Raw genomic sequence first — 13,421 nt, 5'->3', positions numbered from 1 at the left:
CACAGCACAGATGAAATTACTGTCCTCTCGGACTCAGCGTGCAATGCATAATGACTTTAACAAACATAATAAACACGAAAACGCCAATTTGCCAGGAGAGAGAGGGGAGCCGCTGTGTGTTCACGCGCTGCCATCTTGGGAAAAAATAAAAAATATGACAACACAAAGACAGTCGTTCATTCGTCAGGACTTCCTGTACCCTGTTTTCGAAATCAGAATAAATTATTCAGATTTCAAAATCTTCATTCGGCTTGGAAATGTCTGAATTTCGGTTCGTTTGGCAATTTGCATACTCGGCACGGCACCCAATCAGAAGCCTGCTTCGTGCTTCCGTCTTTCCCGAGTGTTATAAGGTCGTGCATTTGCATATCATTTTCCAAAGTAGATGCACAGAACCTCAACCCCAGAAGAAAGATTCAAATGAAGCTAACAACATTTATGACGCTAAAAAACGTAAACGTACATTATCCCGCCATGACTGTAAAGTGTACTTGAGAGTTTTGAAAGGCGCTTAGAAATTGAACGTACATTAAAAGCATCGTGGAAAGAGGAGTTTACGTGGGTTGTAGCAGACGACGCAACGCAAACATTGCATTGTGCAAAATGACGAACAATGTCAATAAATCACCAACTGGAGCAAAATCATCGGCAATGGATATATACGATAAATTAAGCAAGGGAGCATTTGTGGTAGGTACATCCTTAATAAAAACAATCCTTAATACTTTGCAACAATGTGTTTTTTTACGATTAGTCATCTTATTGTGTTTCAAGTTGTGAAAAATGGGGCAGACAACTTTATGACTGGGCAGGCAACTTTTCAGAGTTGTCTGCCCTGGTGTCCGGTACCATTTTGTCATGAGTTTCAAACACTGCCACAAAGTCAATATCACTGCGCAAATTGATATTTGGTCGGCACATCCGCTAAAAAGAATGAACGTCGTAAAAAACGAATAGCGAATCTGCCATTTTCAGTCAGTTTTGGGGGTGTGACACATGGCCATGTGTTGCTTCAGTGATCCATTTACTGGGAACTGTGGGAGGTCACTGGATGACACGCAGAACATGCTAAGTCATTCGGCAAAGATTTACTAGCACGCTCATGACCCTCCTCCCCCCGTGATATACTGTATATCAAATGTCACTGCACAGCTGCTGTTGTGAGGCCCTCCCTACAAGGCTCAGATTTGTGGGTGTGTGCAGAAGGCTGTTGCGCGAATGAGGAACCTGAACCGGCACCTCTAAGATATTCCCATAATGAGTAGGATGGAGTTTTAAATGTGCAGGTTCACATCAGACTTTTTGGCAGGCGGTGAGAAGCGCAGAGAGGAAGGGCCAGAAAAACACACAGGCCTTTAAAAGGACGGCTTGACTGTAAAAGGAGTCTTTGCTCGGTAAACAGGAAATGAAGCAATAAGGCGTTGTCTTTGAACCAGGGGAATGGCACTGGTCTGATTTCTTGTGCGGTTCAGTGAGACCCAGTCATTATGCGGGATGGTTGTCTCTTGTTCTCGATGTGGCCACTTGAGTCGGGAAGAACTGGGTGGGATTAGGAACATACCAGTCCGACCTTTCTATTCTATCTGTCGGGTGTTCAGTAGACCTCAAACATGGTTGGTGGAAACCAAGACTGAACAGAAACAAATGATAAAAAACATCAGAATTCTGTACCCCCAACAAAATATGATGGGGATGGAGGTTTTCTTGCCTAAGCTTTGCCTAAGGACTCTAGAATTGTGGCTGAAGTCTGAGTGAAGGCTTTTATACCGATTGCCGTTATAGTGGTAAAGTTTAGAACAGAATTTTCACAATTAGTGATCAGGGTCAGAGGGTTGGGCTAAGGTTAAGATAGTTTGTTTTAGAGTTGGAACTGGGGGGGTTAGTGTTATAGCGGCTGATTTATGTTAAAAAATGTTCATATTTGGGTGGAGGTTAGCTGCGTGGTCTGCACAGATGTCACGTTTCCGTCAAGCGCTGCGATGCTCCTCCCCGTTGATCTCACACCAAACTTGCGGATTCTCACCCAAAACAACAGTCACTCGTGTTCTCTCTGTCTAAAACACACACACACACACACACAGACACACACACACACACACACACACACACACACACACACACACACACAGACACACGCACACACACACACACACACACACACACACCAGTTTCATTATTTTGTCGAGTGATAAAGACAAGAAGACGAGACTGAGGTCTCATTAGTGTGTGTAAGGGTGGTCTCACAATGACCCTGATACGTGTCGGAGTCAGTGACCTTCCTGTACACGAACAAGGCTTATCCCACCCCCCACTGTCCCCTATACCAGAAACTTGTCTGGCACAAGCGCCTCGCTGCTCTGGATCTGCAGCCGCCCGATAGAGGAGGCTTGAGAGGTGGCCATAAATCATGTTTTGATGTGCGTCCGCCGCCGTATCACAAGCTGTCACATGCTGTCAGCATGCCTTGTTAGCGGCGCTATTCACAGCGGTAATGAGGAGCAGTGCATGTGGCTTTATTTACTTATTATTTTTTTATGTCGACTTTGTCTGAAAGCGCAATTTCATCCAACGCTAATATTTAGCATTGTTTATTTCGTAGTTGCACTGTGCATTCGGAAAGTGTTGAGAGTACTTTGGTTTTTCCACATTTTGAAATACCAATGTATAAGGCGCACCTAATAGCCTTGATTTGTTTTTTTCAAAAGATGACACTTTGCCTTATAAGCCTTATATGTAAAGTCATATTAAGCCACAGTCTGGCAACTACTGTCAACAGCCACCGACTCCATTTCCGCCTTACAACTTCTTACTTAAAACCACGACATCCAGACCCTATTTTAAAAAATGTTATTGGCACCGTAAGGCGCTAGCAGGCTGGCAACACGTCCGACAATTTTGGCCAGCCGGCATCTCACTGTCGCACAGCAATCGACCGTGTGATGGCACCAGAGGGGGGAGTTTGCGAGTCATCGAGTCTCTATTCATTATTTTGAATGGATTTCGACCTACGACCATTTTGACTTACGACCGAATGGTCGGAACGGAACTTGTACCTGTATAAACCAATCTGTATGTATTGCATTGTATTTTGGACAGCTGCCCTCATTTCAAGCTCATATAACTCCAGACACATATAATTTAGGAATTAACTCTTATTTCTGAATCATGTGATGTGAAGAGATCATGTGTAAGATTACTAACGCTGTATTGAATGTTTACTTAGTCCTAAAACTGAATATTCTGTGAGTCTTGGAATTCGAGTGACAATGACAACCCTTGCACTGCATTGGCCACATTTTTGTACGTCTGGCAGAGAGTGAGATAATATTATCGAGTTTTGTTATACCGACTATCCAAATTAAAACCCACAACCATTCCTCAATCATGAATTCCCATCACGTCACAAGCGAAAGATGAACCTGCCCTTCTTGTGTTGTCCTGCAAAGATTTGTCTTGTCTTATGTTGTGTTTATATCCCAATTGTGCATCTTCCTTTCAGAAATTAAGAAACAAAGGCCATAATGACTGTGCTAGCCCCGATCCCGAAGACTGTTTCGGGCACAGCCCCCTCGCCGACGACCATTTCGGCAAACTAAGCGAAGAGAGTGATTTAATGTACAAGCGTTGCGGTGTAAGTACTTTTCTCCTGTCCTTTGCTGTTTTGTGTTGATGGCTGTCTCTATGTCGATGTTCACTGCAGGCGCTAAACAAGAAAGAACACCGAGGTTGCGATAGCCCGGACCCTGATGCCTCGTATGTCCTCACTCCTCACACTGAAGAAAAATATAAAAAAATTAATGAGGAGTTTGATATTATGATGAGAAATCATAAAATTGTAAGTACTGTTTAAAAACAAAAAAAACAAAAACAAGCCCCTTTTTTTGCTTTGTGTGCCTCAGAGGATTTTCTCTCTTTTCATGTATTTTGGATTTGTCTTTTATTTTGTTGTGTTCACTTAAAGGACAACCGACGCCCCCGGACAAGTTGTGTCCATAATTTGGAAAATCACTTCAAATGACTTGTACTGAGCGTATTTTACAAATATTCCACCGCATATAGATATATTTTTTACGTTTTAAGACTCACACTGAATATTCAGGAAGTCTTGTTTTTGAGTCGATGACGATGCTTGACGTGACGTCACGTCTGGAACGCCTCTGACCGAGAAAGCGACACACAATGCATTTTGGATACTTTGTTTGGTCTGAAAACTTTGTGTTGATGGCGAAATTAGAAGGAAAAAAAACATAAATAACGTGATAGTGAATCGTTGTGTGTTGCACCAAGACTACTATTTGATACTAGTTGACACAACTTTCAAGCGGACAAATCAGCCCATTTCCAACGGAGCTTGGGCGCCATCTTGTGCATTTTCTGGGAACGCTACATTGGAGTCCAGACGCCTCAAAATGACACATAAGGACTTCTTTCAATCAATTGCAAACATTTATGCTTTCCTCTTCAGATCTATTTGAATCATATTCATAACTGGATGAGTAACAAGAAAGCATCTTCTCCGAATCTGAAGCCATTATTTTGATTCTATGGCAAGGCAAGACGTCCGGACGTGATGTCAACAAGGGGGCGGGGCCTCCTGAAACTCGCCATCCCGAGGTCATTTTGAAGTCGTTTTGGGACACTTTAACTCATTTTTATTGGTGTTTTGCATTTGACTAAGAATATCAGCCTGCGTGTTGTATTTTAGATGCTATAACACGTTTTTCTGATGTCAGTTAGGAAACAAAAAAAATGGTGTCGGTTGTCCTTTAACTTCATTGTCCAAATCTCTAAAAAAGAATAACACCTCCATTTCTGGATTTTTGAATCGATTTATTCTGCTAATGATTTTGCAAAGCACCTTGATAAGATCACATCATATTTGTCATGTTTTTAAATGTCTTTTCAAATTCAGTAATTAGCTACATGAGGCTCGTGAGCATCATCATGTAAATGGGGCAAAAAAATAAATACATTTAATACAAGTCAATACGAAGTCATAAAATATTGTGAAATTGTACGAAAAATATTAGATTTTTTTTCAAACATACCTCTTACATTCATATCAAGATATTTTATTTTATAGTAATCCAAGATTATGTAAAACAAATGTTTTGGTTATGTGGGTTTTTTTCCATATTTGGACCCCCCCCCCCCCACCAAAAGAATCAATAAATTCAAAAATCTTATTGATTTTCCTTGTCTACACTGCATCTCGACTTCCAACAAACATAATAAGAGGTTTAAACATGCCCTGAAAGTATTTTAATAACATTATAATTAACCGATAATGACTGAATCTGTGTGATCTTATCACATTTACTTTCAGTATAATTTCTTCCTGATATGAAGAGCACCAATTTGACATTAACAAACGTCACAATAATGCGCCGACTGACCCGCTGGATTAAGGCTATAACGATTATTTTGTTTTTCTTAATCACTGACCTTGCCTTTGTCGTTGCCGCTTTGCTGGTCTGCACGTGGTCAAGAAACGCGTCACCATTTTCGGAGCTGTCACAAATCTTTTTCTGCTATGTTGACAAATGCACGCACAGATGCTTCAAAAGGCAAAACCTGTTGCGCTGACCGATGCGATGCCAAAGTGTTCATCTGAATGCATGTTTTTTTTTTTCTCCACATCCGTGAATTGTGTATTTCCATTAGCACTGAATTTCAATCGACTCTATTTACTTTGTGTAATGTCTTTACAGCCTAAGGTGATTCATTCGCTGAACCATATTTGAATACGTGGATATTTAGTGTGTTTTTATGATTTTTAAATGTGAATAACTTTTGGGATATTTAACAATGGGCTTTATCTAGCTATACCAACTACCTAGATGAATAGCTATCCAGCTATCCAGCTATCCAGCTATCTAGAAAGATAGCTGGATAGCTAGATAGATTGCTGGATAGCTAGATAGATAGGTGGATAGCTAGCTACATGAAGCCCATTATTAAAAATCCCAAAAGTTATTCACATTTAACAATAATAAAACACACTAAAAGATAGATAGATAGATAGATAGATCCAATTGTTAAAACGCCCAAGTTATTCACATTTAACAATCATAAAAACACACTAAAAGATAGATAGCTAGATAAAGCCCATTGTTAAAAATCCCAACAGTTATTCACATTTAAAAAAAAAATAGTGTGTTTTTATAATTGTTAAATGTAAATAACTTTAGGGATTTTTAACAATGGGCTTTATCTGGCGAGCTATCCAACAAGCTATCTATCTAGCTACCACGCTATATAGCTATCAGTCCTCTGACATTTCTATTATGCCTAGAATACTTTGTTTTTTTAATCTTTTCACCCCCCCCCCCTCTTTCAAACTGCTGCGGTGGACTGCAAATTTCCCCATTGTGGGACTATGAAAGGCTTTCTGATTCTGATATCCATCAAGCTATGATGGCTCGGTAGCTAACACAAGTTTTTTTTTCTTGTACATAATTTTTTTCTTGAGACAGTAGTGTTGCTGCCCTTATTTTAACTTTTTTACCCCTCTGGTGGTAGGGTTATTTATGATTATGGTCGCAAATTCACTACTCGGTGGCCAGCGGATGAATCATTCAGGGCTTAAATGAATATATATGACAAAATGTTTTGCTATAGCTAAACATCCAATTACTGTCAAATATATTTTGGAACATATCTTGACTATACATGAATTGCAAATGATTCTTTCTGTTGTTCCTGTCACATGTACACCATGCTGTTTAATGAATCAGGGTTCCTTTTATTCAAATAAACCCTCACTGTTTAGCTCTTATTTGCCAATACCACGACATCCAGGATTGTGTTAGTTTGTAATAATCCTGTTGCGTGTGTTGCTTTCCCTCTTGCAGCCCACAGCGTTGCCTCAGCAGAACTTCTCCATGCATGTGGCCGTGCCCGTGTCCAACCCTAACGCCATGTACCAGCCGGGAAGCGTGACTCTGGGTAGCCAGAGCTTATCGGCGGCCGCGGCCTCCCTCGGCGACAACGGGATGCTGTCCCCGCCGCAGACCTCCTTGCATAGGAATGTGGGCTCCGGCGGAGGCCCCCAGGGGCCCACCAGCGCAGGTGAGTTGGTGGGCGCTGTCAAACACGTTGATAATAAAAGGGTTTTATTCGTTAATGACACTTTTGTTGAATGACTTTTCTGTATCAAAAAGGGATTCAAAGACTATTTGCGTCCAGGGACCAATTACAGAATAGAATTCTTGAACACATCACAATCAGAAGGTCTCCATAGCGACCATGTGTACTGTATATCGCCACAGCAAATCAGTGTCCTCCATCTTCAGAGGTTTGATTTGACAACAAGAAGACACTTGCTTATGCCTCCTTGTGGCTACAGAACAAGCAACTCTGTGAACTTAATAAAGATGAAGATGCTCAGTAAAAGGCTCCCAAACACCAAATGGTCATCTGCACACATTCAAAAAAGCTAAACGGCTAGTGTGAAATGTGAAAATCATTTAGCTAGCTAACTGTTTAGCTAGCTAAACAGCTGGTGTGATGGTTAAAGAATGTGAAAATCCTTTAGCTAACTAAAAGACTAGTGTGATGCTTACAAATGTGAAAATCGTTTACCTAGCTAGCTAACCGCTTTCCTAGCTAAACGGCTAGTGTGATGGTTAAAAATGTGAAAATCGTTTAGCTAGCTCACTTTTTAGCTCGCTAGCCATTTAACGAGCTACCTAGACACTTACCTAGCTAGCTGGTTACATAGCTAGAAGTTGAGGTAGCGCGCACATCGTCTATCTATATATCTGAATTACTTCAGGGCAGGGGGGAATTTTGTGGGTACAGATGGCTTTACTTACGCTGCATATGATATGAGTACACGCAGTTAAGATGTGAAATGTCTCATTTTGATGCGAATTCATAACACAAATGTCTGACGCCTTGTCATTCCAGCTCACTTGTTTTTCTACTGTGGTGACTCCCGACTCTTTGTCATTTAATGCTGTAGTCTGTAAAATAACTCGCGGGATTCAATGTGCCGTGCTTTGATTTCGGTTTAATTCTTGGAAAATGTACTCTTGCGCATGCATTAAACTTTTAAGAGCGGCCCGATAATTTTTGTTTTCAAGCGGCTAATTACTAACTCATAGCTAGCAACCTTTCTGTCAGGATGCGAGCTGTCTGTAAATTTAAAATGGGGGACCTTTTGTACAAAATGTACTTCTTAATTAGTCAGAGTGCCTGTCCATCTATCAAGTGTACAATGAAACAGTCAAGTGAATCTTTTGTGATCGGCCCATTTTTGTAAAGACGCCCGAGGATAACCTAAATTCATCGTCATTTCGATGTCACATGCTAAACTAGCGGTTAGCCTTCCTGATTCAAATCAAAGGCACGCGAAACAAAAGAATGCACAAAGGCAAAAAAAACCTCCTGTATTTACTTCTTGGCATCTCCTTTTTAGTCATGATAAGAAATTACCTATTTTGCATCTATTCTACCTTCTCTCTTTCCTATTCCATTTTTTCTGATAATGTCTTTTGCTTGTCGTCGGTGGAAAGACGGTAGCGGTAATACAGTGATACCTGAGCTTACGAAACTTAAATGGTTCCCAGAAAGTGTGTGTAAGGCGAAAAGTTTGTCTGCCAAACATTTATTTCCCATAAGAAACAATTAAAAATGAGAATTATCTATTCTCGGGTCCCCATAAACATCATTTTCTACTAAATAAGCCTTGAAACTACACAAAATATACCTTATTTTATGTATAATAAATGTGCTATTGTATTGTAATTAAAGAAACAAACTGTACTGTATAATTAAGTCGTTTTATTTACCTTTGTGATGGTCGTTGATGTAGTTGCCTCTTGTTGATATAAGAGTGTAGTTGCCGTGATTTCTCGACGATAATACCCTCACTCACAACACAGAAACACCCTTAGCAACACGTAGCAATGCATACTTACATACAATACACTTAGCATACTGATACCGGGACGCTAAGTTACAGAAATGCACACCTCGTTCGTGTTTTTTGATGATCTCCTTCATTAGCTCAACAGTAATTTTGTTTTGTGTCCTCTTCGGCTTAACACTAGCCTGGTGTGGGGTCTTTTTCTGTCCCATAAAAGCAAAAGTACTCCACTTGATAGCAAACCATGTCCGCACTCAAAGGGTGTGTGGAAAACTAGTCCACCAGCCACCTTTTTGACCGTGTGGTTTGGTGTTCATCCGCCGAAAACTAGTTTGTTTAACGTTCGTAAGGCGAAAAGTTCGCGAGCTAAAGCGTTCGTAAACCGAGTTATCACTGCACATAGAAAGTCCTAGTGATGAGGGAATGGTAGGTTTTTTTTGGTATGAGGCTCGGCTGGGCTTGAATTTTAACATATACAAATCAGCTGAATGGAATGAAGACAGATATTAACTGTTTCATGTAATTTGACAAATATGGCAAATGAACACAGCGAATATGACAGGATGTTATTGATATTGTAAATGGTTCCATATTCTGGAGATGTTTTGATTTGTTAGACACATAGGAACTATTTTTAATCCTAATATGCCTCCTTTCAAACCTCAATACCGCTTGATGTTTGGCAAAACTGTCCCTTTCACGTCAGACACTCATGAGAGTCCTTCCCTTTTACAGACTGTAAAGATAGATCGACATGATATTTTAGAACCCTTGACATATGCACTGCTCTATTGTTTGTGTGTGTGTGTGTGTGTGTTCTTACAAGCCACACAGATGGTTAATCATATCACTCCGCACATCTCATTAGATGGCCTTCTTGATAGCTCTCAGTGCCAAGCAGCGTGGGCTTCAGCCCAGCGGGTCAGTCCTTCCCGAAGAGATTTATGTACTTCTGTAGCTCTGCCCACTGGACCTCCCACTTAGCACTTGATCTAGATACTTAGGTTATACATCTGTGATTGGTTCAAGACAATTCAGCTCGAGATTGCCTATTTTGTCACTGCATAATCAGGGTCGACGTGATGTTCTTGTTATACACACACTTGTGAGAGTTTGGACATGGTTAATAAACCGTGTATTTCCTTTCAAAACACTCCCACGTCCAGGCTGAGTCTTCCCCCACACCCCCATGGTGTTTCCTTCCCTGTGTTGACAGGTGCAATGTACCCTCACAGGCCTTATAAGGCTGGCAAAGGACCATAAGATGCCCGGACCAGCATAACCCTGGAGGTATTCGGGCCATGATATCCCTCTAAGTCCTCGATACACAATGACCGAACAGCCTGTCATGGCTGAGATGTGTTGCTTGAGGGGCAGTGGCAGGTGGGCTTTTCATTCTTTCCCTGCCACTCAGATCACCTGTCAACAAAAGCCGACCTCAGGTTTGTTTGTGGGAAGAATATTTAATAAGTGGACACACGTAATGACAGCGTAGTCATTGTTAAAATACTAATACAGTGCCTGTGGTTCCGTGCATAGAGCAAGGTAAAGAAATGTCAACACGCTCGCTCCAGTCAAATCCCGCTCTGTTTTATTTACTCGTTCGGCACCCTGGTTCAACGCTCATCTCCGCTCCATGAAATCGAAAACGCGCCAGCTTGAAAGACTTTATCGGAGAACCAGACTCACTGTTCACAAAGATATGTACACCGCTCAACTTTCTCTCGACAAGAACAGTGTCTCTCAAGTTAAATCACAATACTACTGTGGACTCATTGACTCAAATACTGGAAATACTCGGGATCTCTTTTCTCTTTATAACAGAATAATTCTCCCCCCTCACTTTTATTCCTCTGACACCTGCAATTCTCTCCTATTCTTTTCTGAAATAGTCAACAAAATCCACCAGCATCTTGGCTCCTCTGTACCCCTCCCCTCCCCCAACCTTCTACCCCCTCTCATCTCTTATCTTCTTTTGATCTCCCTCATCCCTCGACAATCTCGAACCTCATAACTAAATCCAAGAATTCTTCCAAGAATTCTTCCTGTCAGTTAGATCCCCCTCCCAACAAGTTCTGGTCAAATCCTGCTTGCCATCTCTCCTTCCATTCATTTCAGCTATTATTCACTCCTCGCTGTCCAAAATCTGCAAAAAATTGAGCTACGAACTGGGCATTTTCAGAAAGTCCCGCCCCCAGTTCGGGACATCACGCCAAGACGTCTTGCATTGCGGGAGAATCAAAACAATGGCTTCAGATTCGGAGAATATGCTTTCTTGTTACACATCCAGTTATGAATATGATTTAATTAGTTCTGTAGAAGAAAGCATACATGTTTGCAATCGATTAAAGAATTTATTCCATGTCATTTTGGGGCATCAGGGGTGGGAAATGTCGCACCCAAGGGAGGCAGAAAATGGCGACAAAGCCGTGTAGGGAATTATTCAGCCCCTTTCCACAGGCTGATAAATTCCTTCCATGGACCTTGGTCGCCCTCTTCTGGCAGCTTTTTGGTGCAACACGAGGTTTTCAGACCAAACAAGTACAGCAAAATACATTGATGTGATGGAAGGACTGCTACAATGTCTTTTTTTCGGTCAGGGGCGTTCCTTCAGTGACGTCACGTACGGACTCGTCGCCAACTCAAAAACAAGACTTTCCTGAATATTCAGCGTGAGTCTTAAAGCGTAAAATATAGCTATGTGCGGTGGAATCTTTGTAAAATACGCTCAGTTGAAGTCATTTGAAGCAATTTTACAAATTATGGACACAACTTGTCCGGAGACGTCGGTTGTCCTTTAACAATAGCTGAAGCTGGAACAAAGCGCTAACATGGAAAACAGGGGAAATTCTGCCCCCGTGTGGAAGGGAAAATCATGGATCTAGATCTGGCCTGCGCTTTATGGGCACCCATGCAAGAAAAAAAAAACAAACCCAAACTAATTTGGGAATGGCGCTTGACGTCATATTTTCAATTCTCGAATAAATTTGGAAATGGCAGTGAAGGAGTTAAGTTATCGAATTTATTTGTTTTTTTAATCAGTGAAAATTAGCAAGCTTGGTTGTAATTACGACAACATGAGCACGTATTCTTATGCCACACGGCAAACTACTTCACATGTGGTTACCTTGATAAACCACGGAGCCGCTGTAATTGTTTGACCAAATCTGACGCAGAAAAGATACCACCGTAACATATGTCAATATGTGTGTGTGGTTGAACCACAAAAAGGTCTGAGGGTGCCGTTCGATTTAATTCTTGCTTATAATAGATTCAGGAGTTGCTAAAATAAATACCAAGACGGTGACTATCTCACTTTTTCATCCATAGCAAACACACTGTGTACTTAATAATTTAACGTGATTGGAAAGCGTAGCATTTATATGCATATCATTTACGGAGTTTAAATCCCTAAATAGAAACGAGACGTAAGAAATGTTTGGATATTACACCGCAAACAAAAGTTATAACGATAACGATATAACAATAAACAATTTCAGCCCTTTTCAATAAAAATAAAGAGCTTGTTGAGTGTTGCCCAGAAGAGACGAGCGCAACCGTGCCAAATGCAAATCACGGCCATCTGTCTGCATGACGAAGGTGTGTCTTTGCCGCTTTCAAGTAATACGCCAGCCCATCCGTCCATGGCAACATGAGAAACAATTGTCGGTTAAATGGTGTCTTCGAGTTATTCAAGTTAAAAAAAGGTAACACCCAATTTGCCCTATTCAAGACGCCGCAAGATAAAATGAACATTTTTTTTTCCTTAATCACAGTCCCAACAACTTTCCCAATAATTGTGTTGTACCTGTCACTGTATTTAAAGGACAACCGACGCCTCTGGACAAGTTGTGTCGATAATTTGTAAAATCACTTCAAATGACTTCTACTGAGCGTATTTTACAAAGATTCCACAGCATATAGCTATATTTTACGTTTTAAGACTTTCGCTGAATATTCAGGAAGTCTTTTTTTCGAGTTGATGACGATGACTGACGTGATGTCGCGTCTCGAACGCCCCTGACCGAGAAGGCGACACACAATGCATTTTGGGTACTTTGTTTGGTCTGAAAACTTCGTGTTGATGGCGAAATTAGAAGGAAAAACATAAATAACGCGATGGTAAATCGTTATGTGTTGCACCAAGACTACTATTTGATACTAGTTGACACACATTCACAATTCACAAATGGAGCTTGGCCACCATCTTGTGGATTTTCTGGGACGCTACATTGCAGTCCTGACGGCTCCAATTGATACGGGAGTACTTCGTTAATCGATTGCAAACATTGATGCTTTCCTCTTCAGAACTATTTGAATCGGATTCACAACTGGATGAGTAACAAGAAAGCGTCTTCTCCGAATCTGAAGCCATTTTTTGATTCTCTGTGATTCTCACGAACAAAGGGGTGGGACCTTCTGAAACGGAAACTTTGTGAGGTCATTTTGAAGTAGTTTTGGGACACTTTAAGTCATTTTTTCGGTGTTTTGCATTTGACTAAAAATATCAGCCTGCGTGTTTTGGGTATTTTAGATGCTATAAAACGTT

At 41.0% G+C, this 13,421-nt stretch overlaps 1 protein-coding gene across 7 annotated transcripts in view; it reads left to right on the top strand.

The window, feature by feature from the left end:
• The window catches only part of mef2aa (myocyte enhancer factor 2aa), a 116,217-nt gene that overhangs the window by 89,041 nt on the left and 13,755 nt on the right, over positions 1-13,421 (top strand). For 3 of the 7 annotated variants that reach the window (XM_088995982.1, XM_088995981.1, XM_088995983.1), the window contains exons 4-6: positions 3,500-3,631; positions 3,701-3,835; positions 6,855-7,071. In XM_088995982.1, coding sequence (XP_088852108.1) covers positions 3,500-3,631; positions 3,701-3,835; positions 6,855-7,071 — 484 coding nt within the window. The remainder of the gene's footprint in view (positions 1-3,499; positions 3,632-3,700; positions 3,836-6,854; positions 7,072-13,421) is intronic. The other 4 variants (XM_088995984.1, XM_088995988.1, XM_088995985.1 and 1 more) reach the window with 2 other exon arrangements.

Source organism: Hippocampus bargibanti, linkage group LG05 (genome assembly GCF_051943395.1).
Source record: "Hippocampus bargibanti isolate YZ-2025 linkage group LG05, ASM5194339v1, whole genome shotgun sequence".
Classification (NCBI taxonomy): domain Eukaryota; kingdom Metazoa; phylum Chordata; class Actinopteri; order Syngnathiformes; family Syngnathidae; genus Hippocampus; species Hippocampus bargibanti.
This window is presented reverse-complemented; position numbering and strand designations above follow the sequence as displayed.